Source organism: Mobula hypostoma, chromosome 2 (assembly GCF_963921235.1).
Source record: "Mobula hypostoma chromosome 2, sMobHyp1.1, whole genome shotgun sequence".
NCBI lineage: Eukaryota > Metazoa > Chordata > Chondrichthyes > Myliobatiformes > Myliobatidae > Mobula > Mobula hypostoma.
In genome coordinates, this window is record NC_086098.1 from 35061651 (window position 1) to 35087494 (window position 25844).

Sequence of the window (25844 nt, forward strand, 5' to 3'; positions counted from 1 at the left end):
GAACCAATGTACAACACCTCACTATATTTTTAGTCTCATTTTAGCACTACTTATTAATTAATTTATATACACACACACACACACACACACACACACTCACACACACACACACACACACACACACACACACACAGACACACACACACACATATATATATTGCTTAATAGTAATTTATAGTATTTTTATTATATGTATGTAATGTACTGCTGCCTCAAAACAACAAATTTCAGACTTATACCAGTGATATTAAGTCTTATTCTGGTAACACGATGGGGCAAGGAAGCACTTGTAACAATGCTTCATCTAATAGGCATTGACAAAACAAATTACCCGTTCCCAGAAACCATGCCATATATACAGGGAGTTCTTATTTATTTTTTATCTCAGGTATATAGCAACAGCTTCTAACCACTTTCTGCTATGTTTACCAATTTGTAGGATCTCAGATTAGCTAGCTGTATCCCAATTTTACTTTAATAGAATTTAGAATAAAAGTTGAATTTAAATCTAGAAAATGTTTGACGCATAAAAGGTCCTCTACTCATCTTTTTAAAAAGTTCATTCTGAACTCGGGAAAAATATCTTTCCAAAAATAGCACTGCTGCTTATATAACTGTGGGTGTGAATTAGGATACTCTCAGCAAAATGATTCTTACAAATGACAGCAATCAGTAACAGAAAATCAGAATCAATATTTGCTCCCTGTCAACTCATTACCTGATTGCACAACATTGCACAAGTTAGCCAACAACTAAATATAGTCATTAAAGAAAAAGAGGAGCAGAATATAGCATTAATGGCAAGGCTGTTGGCAGTGTGGAGGATCAGAGGGATTTTGGGTTCCGAGTCCATAGGACACTCAAAGCTGCTACGCAGGTTGACTCCGTGGTTAAGAAGGCATACAGATCATCGGCCTTCATCAATCGTGGGATTGAGTTTAAGAGCTGAGAGGTAATGTTGCAGCTATGTAGGACCCTGGTCAGACCCCACTTGGAGTACTGTGCTCATTTCTGGTTGTCTCACTACAGGAAAGGCGTGGAAACCATAGAAGGGGTGCAGAGGAGATTTATAAGGATGTTGTCTGGATTGAGGAGCATGCCTTATGAGAATAGGTTGAGTGAGACTAGTCAGAGGCTTTTTCCCAGGGCTGAAATGGCTAGGATGACAGGGCACAGTTTTAAAGTGCTTGGAAGTAAGTACAGGGGTAAGTTTGTTATGCAGAGAGTGGTGAGTGCGTGGAATGGGCTGCCAGTGGCGGCAGAAATGATAGGGTCTTTTAAGAGACTCCTGGATGGATACATGGAGCTTAGAAAAATAGAGGGCTATGGGTAAGCCTAGGTAGTTCTAAGTTAAGGACATGTTCCGTACAGCTTTGTGGGCTGAAGGGCCTGTATTGTGCTGTAGGTTTATATGTTTCTATGTTCAATGTTTCTAGAATATGTGACTTGTTGTCTCACAGTCAGGCAGAAGAAGTGTAAATTATCAATATATCAGTGCCATTGAGCTAATAGCCAGCAACAAGAAAGTCAAGGATATATTACAAACAGTCTGGTCCAAACAAAATGTCCAACGTTACAGAAACAAATTAACTGTGGTCAAGCAGTTTACTACTGGGCACTACCCTCACTAGCAATTGACCAAGCCATATTAAAATGTCTCTCTTGTTTGGGCATTTCAGCAAGCAATTACTTGCTTAGCGTAATGAAAAGATGGAAGTTCAATAGTCATTAAGCAGTCATCATTTTTTAAAGATTGTTCAAGAGTTGGATTTGCAACACAGAGTGCCATGTATGAGGTTTCCACATCATTCAATAGCTCTCAGGTTGAGCTATGACTTCAATGTTGGGCATTTTGTCTTGTTGTTTGATGTTCAGATCTATGTCCCACACTGATGAAACAGAATAAATAAGAGTGACATCCGAAATCATATCTTCCTAACTGAGTTGAAAGAACGAACATATATGAGAGGCAGTTGGAGAAATGATTCAGTGAGATGCCAAAGCAACTTAGGCTCATATGCGCTGTCCTATTAGAGCCCCAGCCCTATCACAGGGTCTTCAAAGAATGAGACAAATGCTCAGATGAAGGGTTAAGATTCCAGTAATGGGTGTTTGCACTAAATATTCAACACACACTCATCCTTAGAACTCCAAGGAAAATTCTGTCTATACCTTCCTGGGCCAAGACCCCCATGATAGCAATCTGTGTCTTTTGTTTTTAGTAGTCTCAGAGGTTTTTTGACAGCTGCCACAGATTATGTTTAGTTATGTGCTGATTTCACTGCTTTTTGTCCAATATTCCAGCTTATTCCATCCTTGATCAGATCCCAGATGCAAATATATTTTATGTGTATCTGTGCAGAATACGAAGAGGGTTTGCTGGGAGAATGAAAACCACAGTTGGGAAGGTAAAGTGCAATGTGAGAAAGCTTTAGAGAAGCGTCTGGCCTATTTTGACTGGTGGTTCCTTAATATTGTCATAGTCGGGGGGAAGAGTGGGAATAAGCTCCCGCTGTCTATTAAATGCTCCCAATGGGGTGCATCTCAAATAGCTTCTGATAGCCAAGTCCAGCTCTAAGTCTTCACGTGTAGCTTAACTACTAAGCCCAGTTGAATTCTTTCTACTGACAGGAGAAGGGGCAAAGGCAGGTTACTGGTGCCTTGAAACCAGTCGCTTTGGGCAGATGGGGCTCATCAGCTGTGGTTGGCAGCTCATCTGGGAGAAAGAAACTCTGATCTCAAATCACCGTTGCCTGGCAGCTACACCCACTCATGGGAAGGCTTCAGGAATAAACTCCAAGGGAAAAATCTGAACTGGAGTCCCTAAGACAATCCTCTGTTGAGTTCAGCTGGCAACACCAGTGACTCTGCTGGTGCCTTATTGTATCGGTTTCTTCCGTTCCTTTGGATTCATCAGCTGCATGGAGAGGGGGAGCCTGCTACATGGGCAACAACTTGCTCTCCATATTTACTTCCCTGGCTAACGTATTGGCTTTCATAGACAGCCAGGATGCAACATCCAGGGTCGACCCTGATCAATGGGGGAGCCTAATCCAAATTTTGACTGGTAAACCGGTGCTGAATTAGAGAAGTAAGAAAGTTATTCTCCAATATGTTGGTTGAAGCTCTGGTCAGTTATTAACATTTACATTCTAATGTTACATGGTTCAGTAAGAAACAAGAAATCTGGTAGTGGCACGATAATAGTTAGCTTAATGCTATTATAGCAGCAGTGACATGGGTTCAATTCCATTGCTGTTTGAAAGGAGTTTGAACGCCATCCCAATTACCACAAGGGTTTCCTCTAGGTGCTCTAGTTTCCTCCCACGTTCAGTTTGGGATTCTAAGGGATTGGATCTATAAGTACTTGGATAGACACAGACTGATTGAGGACAGTCAGCACGGCTTTGTACGTGGTAGGTCATGTCTAACCAATCTTTTTTGAGGAAGTTACCAGGAAGGTGGATGAAGAAAAGGGAGTGGATGTTGTCTACATTGTCTTTAGCAAGGCATTGTACAAGGTCCCACATGGGAGGTGAGTCAAGAAAGTTCAGTGTTACAAGGGGAGAAGGGAGCGGACCCACGTGCAGGACACCGACACGTAGGTAGCATTAACAGAAGTGTGTTCATTAGTAGTAGCAAGGAAGGCCGGGGAGTGAGGATTAGGCCGAGGGGAGCCAAGGAGTGAGTGAAGCTGGATCGGGAATCGAACCCGGGTCACTACAGTAAGACTCTGGCATTTTTAGGCAGAGCAGGGATGTGGACCAGGGGATGAGCGTGGTTGGGAAAGAACAGAGGGTGGAATGCCCAACTCCTTTTAATACGGGGGGGGAATTAACATAGGCAACTGGCGCGGGAATGGAACTTAGAATATAGAACACACAATTCGTATTTTGACTTGGAGTAGCGGCAAACGGCCGGCAATACTCAGCTGGACACTAGACGACAAAACCAAACAACAACAGACAATTCGTATCTTGACACGGAGTAGCACATGAAGTGGCAAATGGCCGGCTATCACTTAACTGGACACGAAGACAACAAAACTGAACAATGACAGACAATTCATATCTTGACTTGGAGTAGCGGCAAATGGCCAGCAATCACTTAACTGGACATAAGACGACAAAACCAAACAACGATAGACAATTCGTATCTTGACATGGAGTAGCACATATGGAGCGGCAAACGGCCAGCAATCACTTAGCTAAACACGGAGATGACAAAACTGAACAATGACAGACAATTCGTATCTCGACTCAGAGTAGCGGCAAACGGCCAGCAATCACTTAACTGGACACGAAGAGACAGAATTCCCGAAGCAACCCCAGGCACCGAAGCAACTTAGAATCCGCCATTCTTGGCAGCCCGGAACATGCATTGCCGCACTGGCTGAGGTAGCCGTCCAGCACTGAGTAGATGTAAGCCGGAGATTTTATGCTGCCGGTCCGGATGAGAATCAGGTGCCTCAATCAAGGAGCCCGGTAGAACACGGGGAAAAGGGAATTAAAAGAAAATGAGGGGTCAACAGACCGGACCGTGATAGTCAGTTGCTCGGCATTCAAGCTGAGGTAGTAAATTCGATTAGAGATTGGCCTTATGGGAGAAGCCAGAGAGTGGTAGTCGAGTATTGCCTCTCTGACTGCAGGCCTGTGACTAGTGGTGTGCCACAGGGACTGGTGCTGGGTCCTTTGTTGTTTGTCATCTACATCAATGATCTGGTTGATAATGTGATTAGCTGGATCAGCAAATTTGTAGATGACACCAAGACTTGGGGGGGGGGGGTGTAGTGGACGGTGAAGAAGGCCATCATGGCTTGCAGTGGGATATGGACCAGCTGGAAAAATAGGCTGAAAAATGGCAGATGCAGTTCAGTGCAGACAAGTGCTAGGAAACAAAGGGATCTGGGAATACAGGTCCTTAATTTATTGAAAGTGGCATCACAGGTAGAGAGGGTCGTAAAGAAAGCTTATAGCATGTTTGCCTTCATAAATCAAAGCATTGAGTATAGAAGGTGGGATGTTGTGTTAAAGTTGTATAAGATGTTGGTGAGGCCTAATTTGTAGTATTGTGTGCTATATACAATTCACCTACCTACTGAAAAGTTATAAATAAGGACGAAAGAGTACAGAGAAAATTTACAAGGATGTTGCTGGGATTGGAGGACCTGAGTTATAAGGAAAGATTGAATAGGTTAGGACTTTATTCCTTCATACGTAGAAAACTGAGAAGAGATGTAATAGAGGTATACAAAGTTATGAGGGGTTTAGATAGGATTAATGCCAGCAGGCTTTGTCCACTGAACTTGGGTGGGACTACAACCAGAGGTCATGGGTTAAGGGTGAACAATGAAAAGTTTAAGGGGGTACATGAGGGGAAACTTCACTCAGAAGGTCGTGAGAGTGTGTATTGAGCTGCCAGCACAAGTGGTGCATGCGAGCTCGAATACAACGTTTAAGAGAAGTTTGGATGGCAGGGGTATGGAGGGCTATGGTCCCAGTGCAGGTCGATGGTTGTAGGCAGTTTAAATGATTCGGCACTGACTAGATGGGCTATAGGGCCTGTTTCTGTGCTGTACTTTTCTATGACACTTTGATCAGGTCACATGGGTGCTGTGGGCTCGTTGGTCCAGAAGGACCTGTTACTGTGCTGTATCTCTAAAATAAAATTAAAAAATACTTAAGGATCATAGATAGATAGATAGATAGATAGATATACTTTATTGATCCCGAGGGAAATTGGGTTTCGTTACAGCCATACCAACCAAGAATAGAGCATAAATGTCACAGTGATTTAAAATTAATTATTTGGTTGTGTTATTTCAGTGGTAAACTTTCACTTCTAGAGGGACCGGAACAATATGACTTGACGAAAGTTGCAGTATATTGCATTTGAGGTGTACAAATCCTAAAATCAATGCAAGAAATATCCAGTATAAACAGACTCCACTTGGAGCAAAACCATAATGTCCTTTTCAATAATTAAACAGACCACTTTAGGAATAAAATAACTATAGTATTGTTCCTATTCAGATTCTATTCATTTATTCTATTTACCTTTCTATGAAATTCCCTAATATTATCATAAGACCATAAGCCACAGGAGCAGAATTAGGCCATTCAGCCCATTGAGTCTCCACCACCATTCCATCACGGCTGATCCCGGATCCCACTCAACCCCATTTACCTGCCTTCTTACCATATCCTTTGATGCCTTGACCAACCAGGAAATGATCAACTTCCACCTTAAATATGTGCACAGACTTGGTCTCCACCACAGTCTGTGGCAGGGCATTCCACAGATTTACTACTCTCTGGCTAAAAAAGATCCTCCTTACCTCTGTTCTAAACTGTCACCCCTCGATTTTGAGGCTGTGCCCTCTAGTTCTGGATACCCCCACCATCCTCTCCACGTCCACCCTATCAACAACTGGTAGGTTTCAATAAGAAATCTGACCCCGCCCCCCCCCCCACACATTCTTCTAAATTCCAGTGAGTACAGGCCCAAAGCTACCAAACACTCCTCACACGTTATCTCCACCTCATTCCCGGAATCATCCTCTTGAACCACCTCTGGACCTTTTCAATGACAACACATCCTTTCTGAGATATGGGGCCCAAAACTGTTGACAATACTCCAAGTGCAGCCTGACTTGTGTCTTAAAAAGGCTCAGCATTATCTCCTTGCTTTTATATTCTATTCCCCTTGAAATAAATGCCTGTGACTAGTGGTGTGCCACAGGGATCAGTGCTGGGTCCATTGTTATTTTTCATCTATATCAATGATCTGGATGATAATGTGGTAAATTGGATCAGCAAGTTTGCTGATGATACAAAGATTGGAGGTGCAGTAGACAGTGAGGAAGGTTTTCAGAGCCTGCAGAGGGACTTGGACCAGCTGGAAAAATGGGCTGAAAATTGGCAGATGCAGTTTAATACAGACAAGTGTGAGGTATTGCACGTTGGAAGGACAAATCAAGGTAGAACATACAGGGTTAGTGGTAAGGCAGTGGAACAGAGGGATCTGGGAATACAGATACAAAATTCCCTAAAAGTGGCGTCACAGGTAGATAGGGTCGTAAAGAGAGCTTTTGGTACATTGGCCTTTATTAATCAAAGTATTGAGTATAAGAGCTGGAATGTTATGATGAGGTTGTATAAGGCATTGGTGAGGCCGAATCTGGAGTATTCTGTTCAGTTTTGGTCACCAAATTACAGGAAGGATATAAATAAGGTTGAAAGAGTGCAGAGAAAGTTTTCAAGGACGTTGCCAGGACTTGAGAAACTCAGTTACAGAGAAAGGTTGAATACGTTAGGAACAACAGGAATTCTGCAGATGCTTGAATAGGTTAGGACTTTATTCCCTGGAGCGTAGAAGAATGAGGGGAGATTTGATAGAGGTATATAAAATTATGATGGGTATAGATAGAGTGAATGCAAGCAGGCTTTTTCCACTGAGGCAAGGGGAGAAAAAAACCAGAGGACATGGGTTAAGGGTGAGGGGGGAAACGTTTAAAGGGAACATTAGGGGGGGGGCTTCTTCACACAGAGAGTGGTGGGAGTATGGAATGAACTGCCAGACGAGGTGGTAAATGCAGGTTCTTTTTTAACATTTAAGAATAAATTGGACAGATACATGGATGGGAAGTGTATGGAGGGATATGGTCCGTGTGCAGGTCAGTGGGACTAGGCAGAAAATGGTTCGGCACAGCCAAGAAGGGCCAAAAGGCCTGTTTCTGTGCTGTAGTTTCTATGGTTTTCTAACATTGCGTTTGCCTTCTTTACCACAGACTCAACCAGTAAATTAACCTTCTGGGAGTTTTGCACGAGGACTGCCAAGTCCCTCTGCACCTCTGATGTTTGAACCTTCTCCCCATTTAGATAATAGTCCGCACTATTGTTCTTTTTACCAAAATGCATTATCATACATTTCCCAACACTGTATTCCATCTGCCACTTTTTTGTCCATTCTTCCGATTTGTCTAAGTCCTGTGGAAATGATGTTGCTTCTGCAGCACTACCTACCCCTCCACCTATCTTCATATCACCTGCAAAATTTGCCAGAAAGCCATCAATTTCATTATCTAAATTATTCACAAACAATGTGAAACACATGATATGTGTAACAAATTCGTGATTTTTTAAAATACTGTTTTCCTTTACATCAGGATTCCGCAATTCTTAACTGCAGTCCTCTGAAAATATGCAACGAGATTATATTTGCAAATGTTCAGTAAGCCCCTATAACATCATGGCTACATTTTCCTCTTTGGTGATATACAGGAACAACTATTTCTTAAAAGTGAAAATAATGAATCTAACATATAATCCTCCTGACTTCCACTCAAATTAGAATAGCCTTTAGAAAATATTCCCCAGGAAACACACTGTCACTAATATTCTTCACTGTTTTGTCACAAGAAAGCCCTTACCAGGAGCAAAAATAAAAATTTTATGTTGAGTGCTTATGTTACAGAAGAAATAAAACCAAAGAAAAAATGATTTCTTAATGAACAAAGAGCCATTCTGTGGAATGAAATCAAACCAATACGCAACAGTAATTATTAGATGTACCTATTTACAGTTAACTATTTTGTCTTCAAATTGAGGTAACAAAGCAATAGTAGATAAATTGTCAGTACCTAACACTCTAAAAATGAAAGTAAATAATTTCAAAATTGTTTAAATGGTTTCCCAAGAATGGAAAATGAAGGAAATCCATACCAATCCATTTCGCATTTCTGTGTTATAGCTGCAGGTGCAATTTCCTAACACTTTCTATTACATTATAATATATTTTCTGCCGTACAAAGACTAGATTATCTCTATATTCTATTTTTATTATGACATGTGTATGTCTTCTGACATATTCTTTCGATCTGCCAATTAATCTCAAATCAAACCATCTTCAATAATTGTTCCTTTTACCAAAATGCATTATCATACATTTTGTAACACTGTATTCCATCTGCTACTTTTTTGCCCATTCTTCCAATTTCCCATTCTTTGGGGCACCCCTCTGTTTTTATGGATATTTGCAAAGAAAAAGAATTTCAGGGTATATATTGCATACCTTTCTCTGACGTTAAATGTACCTTTGAAAGCTATTGAAGTCCTGCTGCAATATATTGTTTCTACAGCACTACCTACCCCTCCATCTATCTTCGTATCATCCACAAACTTTGCCACAAAGCCATCAGTTCCATTATCTAAATCGTTGACAATGTGAAACACGTGATATGTGTAACAAAATGATATGTTTTTCATTCTCTAATCATTGTGATGCCTCTACCTAAAACTGTTTTAAATACAAAAAAAGCAAATTATCTCAACAAGTAGCTGTTAGTTGTCAAGAATATTTCCGGGATAATCCTTTACTGTGGGCTTTCCTTTTTTTCTGAATTCTATAGTTTTTGTTCCAGTACATTATGTGGAAATGTGGAAGATACCAGTAAACACACTGATGTCTGTGATAATAGTTTGAATATTTATGGAGCACCCTGCAATCAAATAGGCATTTTTGAATAATCTTAAGAATGTGGCAGTAAATTTCTTGTTTATTTGTGTCAAGGATAGGCACAGAAATAGTTAGATTTATTTTACATCTCTTATGTTTCTGCTACACCCTTTATCCATAAAGATAACAAAAGAATGGTTCTGTTCTTCCTTGTTTTCCAGGCTGGAAGAGTAGAGCCCAGTGGATTGAGTTTCTGCACCTTGAGCTTCATTTGCTGTAAAGCCCTTTGGAGTGTACTGAAATATTCAAACATGTCAAGCAGATACAATTCTACCTTTATTGTGACTGGCATGGACTCCTATGCCTTCCTTGAATGGGGGAAAGTGGAGTGAGGATGGGTAGAGGAGAACAGTGAAAAATGTGAAAACTAAATGTTCGCTCGGTAGAAAACAAGCTGTATTGTGGTCGACAGCAGATTTCTGCAATATTTGTGGACTCAGGGTCTTGGACTACTGTATATATTTTTTGTGTTACTGTATTTTAGTGATATCTTATATGTGCTATATATGCCTTGTGCTGTGTGTTGTTGATACTGTCTTTTGTACCTTGACCTCAGTGTAACGCTGTTTCATTTGGCTGTATTTGTGCGCATTCATGTATGGTTGAATGACAATTAAACTTGAACGAATATTTTTGATGCTGTCCTTAATTTTGTTTGGATGATAAGTAGGATGCTCATTTTGAAAAAGGCCCCAATGTTTGATCCTCTCCAAATGGAGAATTAGAGAGGGTGAGACAGGATCCAAAGATATATTTCTTTATTCTGTTCAGATTTTGCTAACTGCTAACATCCTTATAATTAGGTTGAGGAGCAGCCTCTGAGACCTTCTGGAAACTATTTTCTCAGCCCACTCATCCCTACTTCCTTGCACTAGGACATGTAGAAGTTAGGACCTAACTTAAAGAATTTCTGGAGGATCAAAGTAGACTGACAATCAAATCTACAGTATGTGGATCTAGTACTTTAAGAAAGCTATGTCTAACCAGCAGCCAATCACGAGGCTGATATGAAAACAGCTTAAGTATTTACTTGAGAGCATAAATCACACCTGTTTATTAGTTGAGCTTAATTTTCCCTTCAAAATTCATAATCTGTAGACTAAACCAAGTGTTTAGCACTGGACAATCAAAAGGAAATCCAGGGCTTGAGCAACTTTCCATCCAAGGTAGTCTTAAGAATGTTAGAAAACAATGCATGGTATTTAACATGGGTCTACTAGTACTAAAAAGTTTGCAAATGAATAGCTATATTTTGTAGCTCTTGGGTAGCAATGGCATCAGGAATGGGATTCTGTCTTGAGAATGCTTAGTCTTTCCCCTTCAGTTTGTCTCCACAAATGAAGACATCAGAAACGTCAGTTCATAAAAACCTGCTTTGTTCATGAAAAACTCTCGAGCTTTCTTATCTCAGACAGCCAACAGAGAAAATGCTTTCATTTTCTGGATAAAACTGGATTGCACAATCTTCAAACTGGGAAATATTTTATCCAGATAATGCTGCTAAAATAATGCACAGCATATCTGTAAATCCTTTTGGACAATGATTTACCAAATAATATGTACTTCATGTAGAGATAAGAGTTCCTCTGCTTCAGTTGTGACTTTTCCATAGTAACAAACATAAATCAATCTTTTCACAAAGCCCCAAGACAAGACAGGTGGAGCTATAACTATTATTCAGCAGAGCACTTTCAGTTTAATATTGAGGGGGAGACCTGGCAGAATATTTGAGATGCTGGTGTCAACTTGCCAAGATAATGTTGAAGATCAGATTGTTCTTTCTCTTTTGTGGGGCAAGAGGAAAGGAAGTTATAAGGTCAGGACAACATTGTGGGCTGAAGGGCCTGTACTGTGCTGTAACGTTCTATGTTCTATGTATGAACAGTGCCTGTTGTAACTCAGGTTTTCTTGATGCCCTCTGTGACCCTCAAGGCTGAATCTGGTAGGGGTTTCAGCCTCCACTGAGTGCTGTGGACCATCCTCGCAGATTGCCAGCCTTCAGAGTGCTTCAGCCCTTGGCCTGAGCTCTCAGATCACAGCAAGCAGACTCTCAAATGGGTAAGTGCAGCAAGCAGCTAGTCGGACAGTCTGCTGTTAGGATCACACCTCGCAGGGCTTTGTCTTAGCTGGTGCGCTATCCGTGGCCTCCCACAGTCTCAGTCAGTCTTAGACCAAAAGAGCAACATACTTAACGTTGTATTTTCAAAGAGCTGAAGGAAATATAGATGTGATATTCTATCACCTGAAGCTTCAGACTTCACCCTGGACAAGTTATTGGAGGGTGCTGTGGTTATCAAGCATTGGATGGATGCCAGCATGCAGCTCATTAAAAAATTGGTGGGTGTGTTGGGGATGTGATGGGTAAGCTAAGCAAAATTAGTGCAGGAACTCAGGGAATGGGAGGGTCTGAGTTGAGGCCACACAGTAACAGATACAATATTGTTTTAGGGCTGTGAGAAGTGTTACTGTCATTTTTATATAGCCTCCAGAAAATCTTTTAAGAGTTACTGGTTAGACCATTTGCCATAAGACTGGAATGTATCTAGTGCATAGTCTGCTGACTTGCATCTGAAAATTTTTACCACTGGCAACAGCCCTGATTCTGCACATGTCACCCTGCCTACTTCAGGTGGCTGTTCTTTAAGTTTAATATTGAGAGGGAGACCGGGCAGAATGCTTAAGATGATGTTTGTCAACTCGCCAAAATAACATTGAAGATCTGATTCTTCTTTCTCTTGTTGTGGGGCAAAAGGAATAGATGTGAACAGTCCCTGTTCTAACTCAGGTTTTCTTGATGCCCTCTCAGACCCGCAAGGGATCAATCAAGGGATCACTAACAAACCCAAGGATCTGGGAAACTACAAAAAATATTTCTGCTTTACTTATGTTTTTCAGGGAAGAAAATCTTCTGATGTTACCAGTCAGGCCTGTAATTGACTCCATGGCAACAGCATTCTGGGTGACTTTTAAATGGTCAAGCAAGTCACTAGATTGAAAGATAATTAAGCATGGACAATAAATACCAAAGCTAGCCAAATTCTAGAGAATTAATAAAATTTTACCTGAATGCTTGGAGATCTACTTGTCTGAGAGACTTTGGCACAGAGAATCTAATGCGTAGGGGCCTCTGTGAACACGACAGGCTCTCCCACATGGAAGGTGAGATATCGGTTGTGATGATGAATGCTACATAACACCATCTACGTGGACTGCAATTGTACATGGCTTCATGTTTAGAACCACTGTTTTACTGTGGGTGGCTGGATGTTCTGATGATAGCTTCCAGCTGAACAGTAGTTGGTGACTGAAAATTTTACATATTGTTGTAGCCCTCATTTAGCTGCCCAGTCTTTATCGTCAATTCTATACCCCCCCCCCCACTGTCACCTCCAAATCCACTGTGACCCAACATCCTGACTGCTGATGATGATCCACATCTCCTTCCGACTGACTGACCCAACCCTTGGGGTCTTTACAGTCCCTCAGCCCTTCATCCTCCTGCTCTGGGTTATTAGGCCCACATTGAAGGCCCTCATGGTGCAAGGTCCATGTACAATAGCACTCTGCAGCAGCAGGCCTTCAGAAATAAAACTGGTCAGCACCACACATTTAACACACTTTTGTTGGTTTCAATCTCGGGGATTATTTCAATAAAACGCTAATATTGTCTTCAAATTACTCATCAGCAACAGTGAACTTTACAACGGTGACTGTTCAAAAATAGTTGTTTATGCCTCATGACTGAAAGTGAACACTATTTTTCTGTAATGAGACGATTTCACCTCTGGCGCTTTATTTAAACATAATCACAAAATAGTTTCAAAGTTAGGCCATTGTACGATTAACTTACTTTGTGAGAAATTAATGAAGCAAATCTGTGTAGTCACTGCACTGGGACTTGTGCACAGGTTTCCTCAGGGAGGCCAGCAGCTTGTTGATGACGGAGAGCTTTAAGGGCACTGAAACACTCCTGGGCACACAACAGCAGAATAGCTTTGATGGCAATCAAAGCTGCACTAAGGTTGAGTATTTGTAGATGCCTTTACAAAGGCTCAAATACAATTATAATATCTAACAGGCATTTGAAAGGGTACATGGATAGGAAAGGTTCAGAGGGGCACGCGCCAAATGCAGGCAAATGGGATAAGCACAGACAGGCATCTTGGTCAGCAACACAAAATGGGTTGAGGGGTCTGTGTTTGTATTGTGTAACTTTGAATCTATGAGTCTATGAATATGATTTGAAAATAAAAATATTACTAAAGCAATACAATGATAAAATGTTATTAACTTTATTGCTTTAATCCATTCATCCAACAGTCAGTGGCCACTTCTTCCCATTCAATTGTCCTGGCACTGGTTCTGTCAGCAGGGCTGGGAAACCTGAGTAATTTTGCACCATTCAGCTGGACTCTGTGAGGAGTGTGCGGGTCTCACACCCACATTTATCCCAAGGGGAAGGCAGAGTCTGTGCTCGAGAGGTCTGAACTTTCACGAAGTAAAGTGATTAAAAACTGGCTGCTTCCAGGGGTCCTTCTGGTTGCTAAGCGGTGGGTTTACCCCACTAACAATGCATAAGTTGAATCAAGCAAAGTGAACAGGAATAAATAGATAATTTGACCAAAAGCGAGTTACCTACCTGCCCACATGATCAGGACTGTGACGATAATGATCATTTCTCCCGTCTGCAACGGCATGTTTCTATTCATTTCCTGCACTGTCGGGTCATCTGCAGACAAGGAAGAGCAACCTCCAGTGACATACATCACAAGCAAGGCTCATTTCTACTGGATTTCAGCACACTAGCCAATTGACTACTAACTAAATGAACACCTTTGGAAATACTGTCTCAAAATCTATGAGTGACTGCACAGGACTGGAAAAGCTGCAGAAAGTTGTGAACCCAGACAGGTCTGTCGTGGGCACTAGCCTCTCCAGCATCGAGGACATCTTCAAAAGGCGATGCCTCAAAAAGGCAGCATCCATCATTAAGGACCCCGTAACCCAGGGCATGCCCTCTTCCCATTGCTACCATCAAGGAGGAAGTACAGGAACCTGATAACACATACTCACCATTTTAGGACAGCTTCTTCCTCTCCACCATCAGATTTCTAAACAGACAATGAACCCACAAACACTACTTCAATACTTCTTTTGCTCTCTTTTTGCAATATTTAGGTAATTTAATTTACATATTTTTTTCTCAGCTCAAGCTGGTAAAACCTGAGGTACGGGCATAGCCAAACATGCTCATTTCTCAATTGCTAGGAACTTTCGGACTATTCTAGTGGTGTTTAGTATTGTGGCTTTCTGAAGATTTATATAGATATTACTGGGTAGCCCTAATTGTTAATGCTATTGTGTAGTAACCTTGGGGGATACCAGTTGCAGATATTACTATCAGGACAATGTACACCTTGTTCATGTTGCAAAGTCTTTCAATTACCTCTTTAGTTCTACATGGTTCTAGTGTTTTTCACTTACTGATTTCTGTAAGTATGTTTGTTTGGAATGGCTGTATCTATTAAGTAAATTGTTCTTGCCTGTTAATCCTGTATTATTATATCCGGCTGGTTATTATGTATTGTCCTATCTGTAATAACGGATTGGTCATAATATAATTTGTGATATTCTAATATAATATTGTTGTAGTACTCTAAAACTGGATCAGGCTTGTATTTATAGTTTGTTTATGAATTTGTATTTTAAAGCAATATTTTGATACATGATGTTTGCCACTTGACTGTGCCTGTGTAAGTAATCAGATTGTGTTAAACTGCTACAGGATCCTATAATGAGTTGAATTGTTTCTGGTTGCCCTTGACATTTTCTACATTTATCTTGAATTTGTTGCTCTTTTAATCATTTTTGATCATTTTTTTGTGTTAACCACCTGGTCCTGTATTGCCACAAGGAATCCTTCTGTTTCTGGAGAGAGGTCTCCAACTCTGAGCCAGGCGTTCAGCGCTTCCTTGTCGACATCTAGTCTGCTCAGATTGTGGGTATTATTATTATTATTATTATCCTGTATTGCAATGTGCAAGTTTCACAACATATGCTAGTGATATTAAATACGGTTCTGATTTTGAGCAGTTACCTTTCCCCACTATTGCTATACAAGTTGCCTCCTGCAGAGGGAAAAAAAACTCTGCCTTTCTGTTGTTGGTTTACTCAACAAGCACCACTTTAATACTTGGGGACCCTGTTGGCGATCACTTGCTCTGCCAAACTGACATCACTTTAAAGAGGCTACGTCACTACGGGGTCCCTCGACAATTCTTCCTCACCCTCCAGGAGTAAGCAACCTGTCCGGAGGAATAAATACTGGTGGGTTGAAAATGCAGTGACATGAGGGCTGAGAAATAAATATGTACAGATTGTATTCTTATTCTTCTATTGGATGTGCCCAGATATTCATAAACAAATCATATCAATAAATTTAATGACATTTCATGGCATTTAAAATCTTCTGGGCCGCATCCTTCACTTCATCATCAAGCTATAGAAAAAGGGGGCCGGTTGATAATGTTATAGGGTAATGAGAGCTGGATGACAGGAAATCCTGACAAACCCACAAGCTTCATTGTAAGTAGTAGCACAAATAGTGGGAGTCAATCTCTTAGGAATGTGCAATGAGAAGATGTCAGTAGGAGCAGTTTCCTGGCCAGAATCCACTATTGTGTTGTCTCCTGCCTCATAAAATATTGCTTCATGATGCAAGATTTCAGTGTGAGGAAATGTTGCTGCTTAGTTCATTTTTAAGTCTTTCACAGATGAAGTTTTTATATACGGAGTTGTGAGTAATCTGACAGGCCTGAGCCTGAATTATTTCTTGAGACATGGTAACTACTATTTGCCTTACAGCTTCATGACAGAAGAGTGGGAAGAAATAATTTCCTTGCCTGGAGCTGCAAACATCAGTTTACAGAATGCTTTCTTACTTGTACAATTGACAACACAGTTTTCTTCGAACAAATCTGAGTTTTCCCACAGAAAGGTTGTGGACATTTAAACAATACACACAAAAGGTTTGAGCAACTCAGCAGGCCAGGCAGCATCTACGGAAAAGAATACAGTCAAAATTTCAGGCTGAGACCCTTCACTGTCATGACCAAGGGCCTCAGCCCAAAACGTTCAACTATACTCTTTGTCAGCAACCGCCAATCAGTGTTCAATTCCCGCCGCTGTCCATCAATTCCCTATGACCTCGTGGGTTTCCTCCAGGTGCTTCAGTTTCCTTCCACATTCCAAATACGTTTGGGTCAGTGTTAGTAAGTCGTGTGCATGCTACATTGGTGCTGAAAACATGTAGCATGTAGATGTCTCCCCCTCCAGCATATTCGTCGCTGATTTGGTTTCACACACATGATACATTTCACTGTATGTTTCAATGTACATATGATATATAAAGCTAATAGATAGATAGATAGATACTTTATTGATCCCAAAGGAAATTACACTGTCACAGTAGCATTATCTTTGAATTAAAATATTTTTCTGATTGAATTTGGACCCTAGTGTGATGAGATATAGAGTATGGCCTCATAGTGGTGCCACATCCTTTATATTTTTTTCAAGTTAGGAGACAATAGATTTCCCTATATAATAATGCCTAATTAATCCCTTAACTCCTTAGATGTTCACTTAAAGGAGAGGCCAATCTTGTTGCTGTATCTGCTTCATTCATCTTTAGAATGTGATTATTCAAATCAAGCATTAATATTCCAAAACCATCATTGCAATAACCTTCAGGTCATCTTCTTTACTGAACAGTGAGCCTCAGCTTATACAGAAAATTAATCAATCCAGCTAATATCTGTACTACTTTCAATATTCTTTTGCAACAAGATTAATCCTCTCTTACAAACGTGTCAATTCACTCCTAATTAACCAATTTTGTAACCTTGCCCATTGCTTGGAACTATAGACGTGCTGAAGTGTAAAGTCCAATTTAAACTGCCAGATTTCTTCACTGCAAGCGTGGACAAAAGGGTGTGCTTTACAAAATCCACAATAGTGACAGTAATTTTATTCATAAAGCCAGGGTTTCTCCCTCTTTTTTACTGATTCTAGATTAAATGTCAGTTTAAGACTGTGAGCTAGATTTGTAGCCATTTGCAATGTGCTTTATAACATATAGTGGATCTCGTTTCAGCCAAAGGTAAAATGTATTTTCCATTTAGAATATTGTTGAAGACAAACCTGCACAGAATTAAATATAACTTACAATAGCTTTGGGGTGTATCTTGGATTTTTAAATTATTCTCTATTTGATGAAAGTCTAACATTTTTTTAACCTGCCCTCTCTTCTGCCTTACTCAGTACTTCCTATTATATTTAGCTAACTAATGCATGACCGGAATTGTCATTGCAAAGACAACAGAAATTATTTCTGTATTATTTTGAAAATATAAAAGCTGAATTAAATACTTACACTTTGCACTTGGCTGTTCTGCTCAATCTGATTCTTGAAAGCAGTTCATAGGATTAAAAAAAAGAATGCTTTTGCATTATATTGTAATAAATGTAATATTAATTAATTATGGATCTACTGAACCAATGTGTAATGACAGCACTGCAATCTTAAGCCTAAGATCGAAGCCTAAGAAATTGTAACAACTTGGAGCATATGCCCAGAATTGGCATTGGTAATCACTGCTGACAAAAAATTAATCCAAACGAGCTGGGAAGATCTGGTGAAATATTATGTACCTTTTAAATCCATAGGGTATGGGGAAAATTTCAGCTTTACAAACCATTTGGCCCAATGAAATGATATCAGATCAGCATAAATTTAGTTGACTCAAACTATTGTAGCAATAATACAACAAAAGAGGAAAGAGTTGGATTCTTCATATCTCCTTCAGTTTGACCAAAAATTATTTTATAGCCACAAAGGTGCTAGAAATGAGGTTTTCCCATACATGTCACTCTGATGCTGGGCAAATAATCTGTTTCTGTTTCTGTTAGATTGTTTGAGGGATAGATATTAGCCTGGATAGCAGAGATAGATCCCCGTTCTTTAAATTAGAGCCACAGGATCCTTTGTTTCCATGTGAAAAAGCAGAAGTGCCCTTGGCTGAATATTTGAAATACTATATCTCTGGCAGTACAGCATTCCTTCAGCCCTGCACGAGAGTGCCAGGCTAATATTTTGTACTCTAGTATTAAAACTGGAGCTTAATTTTCGGGACAAAGCTTGTCCTGCTTATGCCATATGCTATGATTATATGCGCTTAAATTTTCCAGTGAGAAACGTGATGACTTCTGCACGGAACTTCTCACAGAGAGACCTACACTGGGTAACCCTGGCATTAATGGGTGCTTGCATGCCAAAGATAGAGGCCAGGAAACTCTGGGCCCATAATGTTGCCACAAAAGGCTTTAAAATTCTGGATTAGATGGAACTCCTATTTCAGACTGATGATCGCTGGAATTATTAGAATTAAATATCAGACACTACTGGGTTGGCCCTGATTTCTTGTACATATCCTCATTGCTCAGAGTTATGAATGAAAATAGCTGCCATGAGCCAATCTCCTTGTGTTGCCTGATCCGTTGAGCACTTCCTGCATTTTCTGTTTTTGTTTCCAATTTCCAACTTCTGCACTTTTTCTGTTAGTGATAAGTTTCTCAAGGAGAACTAATATGACAGGGAGGAGAATCAATGTGTCAAACGTGTACTGTGTTGTCCTTGGTGTCATGTGACTTTGCCCTTGACTTTCTGTTTGCTTTTCCTGTCAGTACCATTGGATTAAATTATACAGAGGCTTACATTAATATTCTACACACTTCACCAACAATAGCACAATGGTACATGAGAGAGAAGGTTATTTTTATTTGTAAATATAAATGACATCAACAAAATACTTTGTAATTTATTCCTTACAGCATAATGTTGCTCATAATTTTGATTTCCCCTCCTGCCCATCAAAGCAGTGTTTAGAGGTGATTAATAATCCTGACATAGGCCATTATAGAAAAGGCTGTTTGCAGAAAAGGTAATTATATTTGTAGTCTCAGCTTGAGCAGATTCTTAATATTTCTTGCAATTGTTGCACACCGCAGAAACCAACATCATGAAAGGAGCCTTCATGCACCACACAGGGTAAATCCAAAAGCCCCAGCAGATGGGCATGGAGATAGTGATTAACCCTTTCCTGCTGCTTCCCATTGAGGAAAATGCATGCTGTTTGCTAACTAATGAGAGAGAAGTAGGCAACAATGCCAGTTGTAGCAGCAGACCTCAGCAGAGAGCCCACACTATGGAGGGCCAGCCCGCATTTAAAGTTCACCAGCACTATCTGAAGGCAGCCTTTGAGAGATGTGTGTTGTGGGTTGGAGCAGGTTGTGGTCATCATGAAGTCATGGTGGACCACTGGAAAAGACATAATAATGTAACAGTGTGGAAGGGTACAGGCTGCATCATTTTCTGATGATGCATTCAGGCCATGGTAGAGGCTGTAGCGGCACGTAGCTTTGAATGATTGCAACTAGCCTTCCCATAGTATGAATTTCATGATGCCACCTAAACAGATTGCACAATGCTTAGGTTCCAAAGTCAATCAATTTGAACACACTAATACCATACCTAATTGGGTATGTTGCTTGACACCAGGATCTGGTGAGAGAATGCACCAGGCATTCAGTAAGTGCCCTACAGCCAGAGAGGGGGCAAAAGATAGTGCAGGGGTCAGCTCCCCATTGGGCAGGCTCCCACATTGTTTCTCCTGCAGAGCAGGAATTTCACAGAGAAGCCGACTGGAGAAGGTTTTGGCTTACACAATGAAATGTTCGGTGTATTACGACCCATGACAGAGTCTGCAAACCAGAGGAATCCTACAACTTTGTTCATGGATCTGCACAGTTTGGAGCTCATGTTTTTCTGCATATCTACCACTCTAGCCATTAGAAGCTGTACTGGGTGGCACAATGGTGTAATGCTGTCACAGTACCACCCAGGTTCAATTCTGCCACTCTCTGTGGGGAGGTTGTACATTCTCCCTGTGACCTCTGGAAGCCCTGCTTTCCTCCCACATTCCAAATTGTACAGGTTAGTAGGTCAATTAGTCACATGGGTGGAATTGGGCAGCACGGGCTCGTTGGGCTGGAAGAACCTGTTACCACACTCTATCTCTAATTAAAAATGAACAAGCTTTCTAACTTTCCTTCCGTTACCATCTATTGCAAAAGAAGCAGAAATCACCCAACATCCCAGAATTTACACTAATACAAGGGTAGCTTGTAGCTCTGCAATTAAATTACTTTAAAAGTTCAAAGTAAATTTATTATTCCCGTGCATATATGCCACCATATGCAACAGTATATTCATTTTCTTCAGGCATACTGAATAAATCCATAATCGAATAATATCCGTAATAGAATCAATGAAATACCACGGGCTCTTAACTTGGTAAGCAGCCTCATATGTGGCACCTTGTTAAAGGCCTTATGAAAGTCCAAATATACAACATCCACTGCATCCCCTACTTATAATTTCCTCAAAGAATTCCAAAAGGTTTGTCAGGCAGGATTTTCCCTTAGGGAAACCACGCTGACTTTGTCCTATCTTGTCCTGTGTCACCAAGTACTCCATCACCTCATCCTTAACAATTGATTCTAACATCTTTCCAACCACTGAGGTCAGGCTAACTGGTCTATAATTTCCTTTCTGCTGCCTTCCTCCTTTCTTAAAGAGTGGAGCAATAACTGTTCCTGTACGTAGTCGTGTGTGTCCTGAGGCTCCTGTATTTTCTTCCTGATGGCAGCAGAGAAAAGAGAGCATGTCCTGGTGGTGGGGGTCCCTGGTAACGAATGCTACTTTACTGCGATAACATTTCATGTAGATACGCTCAATGGCGGGGAGGGCTTTACCCGTGATGGGCTGTATCCCCGCTTTTTGTTACATTATCATCTCAAGGGCAATGGTGTTGCCGTACCAGGCTGTGTAACTTCTTGCCACTACAGTTGTTTCACTAACAATGCCATTTTAACCTATTTCCTACTTTTCTACCAGTATGCTGCACCACTCATACTTACTACATTTACTTCTGGAAAGCTGTTGTCAAGGCTGTGGCGTTGTGCTGACAGGAGCTTGCCGAGTGTTTCACCCTCAGCAATCCATGCAGCACAAGGCTACTAGGTTCGTCAGGGCACAAAATGGCACTCCATGGTCTTACAGAGGGAAGCGTGATGAATCCATGGATTAGTTTCATATTAGATTACCCGAATGATAACTCTGCCAGTACCTGAGCTAGTTGAGGCTGTCTGTAGTATTTGTTGTAGATTGTTTTTGAACTTTGGCCACAGATATTGGTATGTTGTGACATGTGGCAAGGTTGAGGTGTAGGACCATTACAGAAGGAGGAATGGCGTTGCTATTACAGGCATTTGGAGTTATTTTCAGACTGTCTGCATAGTAAGGAGTCTAATTTCCTTCATGATTTCCTTTTCTTCTTTCTCTTCTTCCTACATCTCCTCTTTCTCATTTTAAAGTTGGTACAAGAAACATCATTTGGAATACTTTAAACACAAGAGATTCTGCAGATGATAGAAATCCAGAAAAAACGCTTACTAAATGCTGGAGGAACTCAGCAGGTCAGGCAGCATCTATGGAAAGCAACTAGCAGTCGATATTTTGGGCTGAGACCCTTCTTCAGGACTATGGAGTATTGTGCTTCATCTGGAGTACGGAGAGCAGTTTTGGGCTCAACAACTAAGAATGAATATGCAGGTACTGGAGAGGGTCCATAAGAGATTTATAAGAATGATCCCTGGAATGAAAGGGTTACCATTTGAGGAGTATCTGATGGCATTGGGCCCATACTCATTGGAGTTTCGAAGGATGAGGGGGTGGGAAGGTCTCATAGAAACCTAACGAATATTGAAAAGCCTAGATAGAGTGTACGTAAAGATGATATTTCCATTAGTGTGAGAGTCTTGAACCAGGAGCTTGAAGCACCTTCAACAACTCCAAAAGACTGAAGTTGGATAAAAACTGAAAGGCTTTTATTCGTTGTAGAGTGTCTGCCCCCCGGACTGAGGGGGAGGAGCAGGGCAAAAACGGCTTTATTCAGGATCTGTGGGAGGAGCCACAGGGGCAGCAGCAGAGGGGTGTGTCCAGACAGGTAACTCCGTTACAACATATATATGGTTTACCACAGAGCTCCTCCTCTGAATAGAAAGGTGCCCCTTTAGAACAGAGATGAGGAGGAACTTCTTTAGCCAGAGGATGGTGAATCTGTGGAATTCATTGCCACAGATAGCTGTGGAGACCAAGTCACCGGCTATATTTTAAGATGGAGGTTGATAGGTTCTTGATTAGTGAGGGCTAATTGTAAGAATTCTTAATTAGTACATGTTCTTGATTAGTTACATGTTACGGGGAGAATGCAGCAATGGGATTGAGAAGGGAAGATAAATTACCCATGATGGAACGGCAGAGAAGGCTCAAAGGGTTGAATGGCCATATTCTGCTCTTGATAACTTATGGTCTTATTTCCTTGTGGTATGGATGTAAACCACCATGAGTTTTGACACCAATTTGTGCCCAGCGTTAGGTGACTTCTGTAGGGCCATCCAGGTAGTAGTTGTGTCACAGATGTGTCACAATTGCTTCATCACATTTTGTGAGAGACAGCATGTATGCAGGCAGAGGAAGTGAGAGTTATATAACCAGAGATATATATGTTGTTGTTGGTGAATAAATAGCCCCTGACAGCTTATTGCTTTCTCATTATGGCTCAAATCTGGAATTTATGCTGCAGAAAGAAGACATCACATTTTGGCTGCTGCCTAGATACCAGCTCTTGTATTGCAGGATGTGCTCCTTACAGTTCGACATCAGCTGGGTTTTGAGGGAGGAAAATAATTTTTTGTGATAATCTGACAGCTGAAATGTGCTTACTGAAAAGTAACACGTATGCTTTTGTTTGTCACCTGCAAGTCAAAGTGGTAATGCCAGTTTTAATCCTCTTTCATATTTATTTCTTTAGTTCCTTATCTTTAGCTCTGCGCATTTTAGGGAAACCTTTCAAAACCCTGTATTCCCACAACCTGTTGCTTTCTGGCAAAAGGAAGTGAAATGTTGTTGGCTCTTCTTTTTAGAATCAGAAGTGGAAAAAACCCATCTAGCATGTTTAAATGATGGTAATATTTCATTATATTACAGGTAGCTCTGACAAATTGCACAGGTTGCCATATTCATATTTTTGACCCAGACGAAGGATGATTTCAACTTAATTTGTATTTCATTTATTTGTCATTTGGTTGAGGTCCAAATGGGGAGGCAGAGGGTTGAAAATGATTTTCACAATTCTCCTAATGGACTAGCACATTTCTGCGCTGCCTCATGGTGCATGAGACCTGCGTTCAATCCCAGTCCTGGCTGTTGAATGTGTGGTTTTGCATGTTCGGTTTTGCATGTTCTCCCTGTGACTGTGAGCTATTCTCCGAGTGTCTCAGTGTACTCCCATATCCCAAGCATATACAGGTAAGAGGGTTAGCTGGCCACTGCAAATTGCCCCTAGTGTGTAGCTAAGTAGTAGAGTCAGATCAGAACCTGAGGTGCATGAAAATGTAGGATTAGAGTGAATGGGTGGTTGACAGTTGGCTGGACTTTGAGTGTTGGAGGGCCTGCTCTAAGGCTATGTCTATAGTTCACACTACTGACCTGCCTTTGTAAATAAGACCATAAGACCATAAGGTATAGGAGCAGAAGTAGGCCATTCAGCCCATTGAGTCTGCTCGGCCATTCAATCATGGGCTGATCCAATTCTTCCAGTCATCCCCACTCCCCTGCTTTCACCCCATACCCTTTGATGCCCTGGCTAATCAAGAATCTATCTATCTCTGCCTTAAATACACCCAGTGAGTTGGCCTCCACAGCCACTCGTAGCAACAAATACCACAGATTTACCACCCTCTGACTAAAGTAATTTCTCTGCATCTCTGTCCGACATCGACATCCTTCAATCCTGAAGTCGTGCCCTCTTGTCCTAGACTCCCCCACCATGGAAAATAACTTTGCCATATCTAATCTATTTGGGCATTTCAATCTGCTTATTGCTCCTATTACTTGTTTGTTATTTGCTGTGTTGTATGACGTGGGTGATCATGCCCATGACCATGATTGTTGCTGGCAAATTTTTCTACAGAAGAGGTTTGTCATTGCCTTCTTCAGATTGTCTGCCTCGCATCAGTGGTCACATAACCAGGACTTGTGATATGCACCAGCTGCTCATACAGCCATCCACCACCTGCTCCCATAGCTTCGTGTGACCCTGAGCGGCTGGGAGGAGGGATAAGCAGGTGTTAAGGGTGTTCAAGGGTGACCAGCAGGCTAGCGGAAGGAGAGAGTACCTTACACCTCCTTTGGTAGAGATGCATCTCCACCCACCAACCGAATTGCTTCTATATCCTTCTGATAATAGCATCCCCAAAACTAAACCATAGTCCTAACTTAGTCCTCCTACATTTCCAATTTTAGTTTTCTGTGGAATGATCCGCCACGGACTGCGGTGGAGGCCAAGTCAATGGGTATATTTAAGGTGGAAGTTGATAGTTTCCTGATCGGTCAGGGCATTAAAGGATATGGCGAGAAGGCAGATGTTCGGGGTTGACTGAGATCCAGCAGCAGCCATGATGCAATGGCAGAGCAGAATCGATGGGCTGAATGGCCTAATTTTGCTCCTATGATCTTACGTCTTTGGATAGAAAAACAAAGATTCTGTCTGAGTATTTATTCGTTTCCTCTTAACTCCATGTAACATTATTTTTATTTTTAATTTTTTCAATAATATTTTATCAATCAGATGTTAAAGGTAGTGCCTTTCCCAATGATCATTTTTGATTGCTAATTGTGCATGTGGAAAGACATGACAAGGGTCATTCACAGGCACACAGCTACTTGACGAGAGCATAGCATAAAATTATTTGGAGGAGCAAATAACTACTGGGTGAAAACCTGACTTGTCAGATCCAAAGCATGGTAATATTTTATAACTGTCACATGCTTTATGAAGAAACCAACTTTTTAATGAAATAATTTAGATGGAGTAACCTATCCAAGACCTGCATATAGCCCATACAGTATTCTCGAAGTTCATGGCTGAAGTCACTGAGTTGACAATAAAGGATTTGTAACATTCGTTGGCAATAAGCCACCTAGTAGTATCCTTGTCAACATGAACATTTTTGTGATGATTTGTCTTCAGCCACATGCACTAAATTTCTAAGATCGAAGGAGATATGCGTTCAACAGTAATTCCCAGATTCAGAGGCAGAATATAAAACCGTCTATGTTCCAAACATACACTGGTATCACTCCC

The 25844-nt window shown here is 41.0% G+C and overlaps 1 protein-coding gene across 2 annotated transcripts in view; it reads right to left on the minus strand.

Annotated features, from left to right (window-relative positions):
• Positions 1-25844, minus strand: part of fndc4a (fibronectin type III domain containing 4a) — a 220680-nt gene that overhangs the window by 36623 nt on the left and 158213 nt on the right. For both annotated transcript variants that reach the window (XM_063070869.1, XM_063070859.1), the window contains exon 4: positions 14156-14245. In XM_063070869.1, the coding sequence (XP_062926939.1) occupies positions 14156-14245 (90 nt within the window). The remainder of the gene's footprint in view (positions 1-14155; positions 14246-25844) is intronic.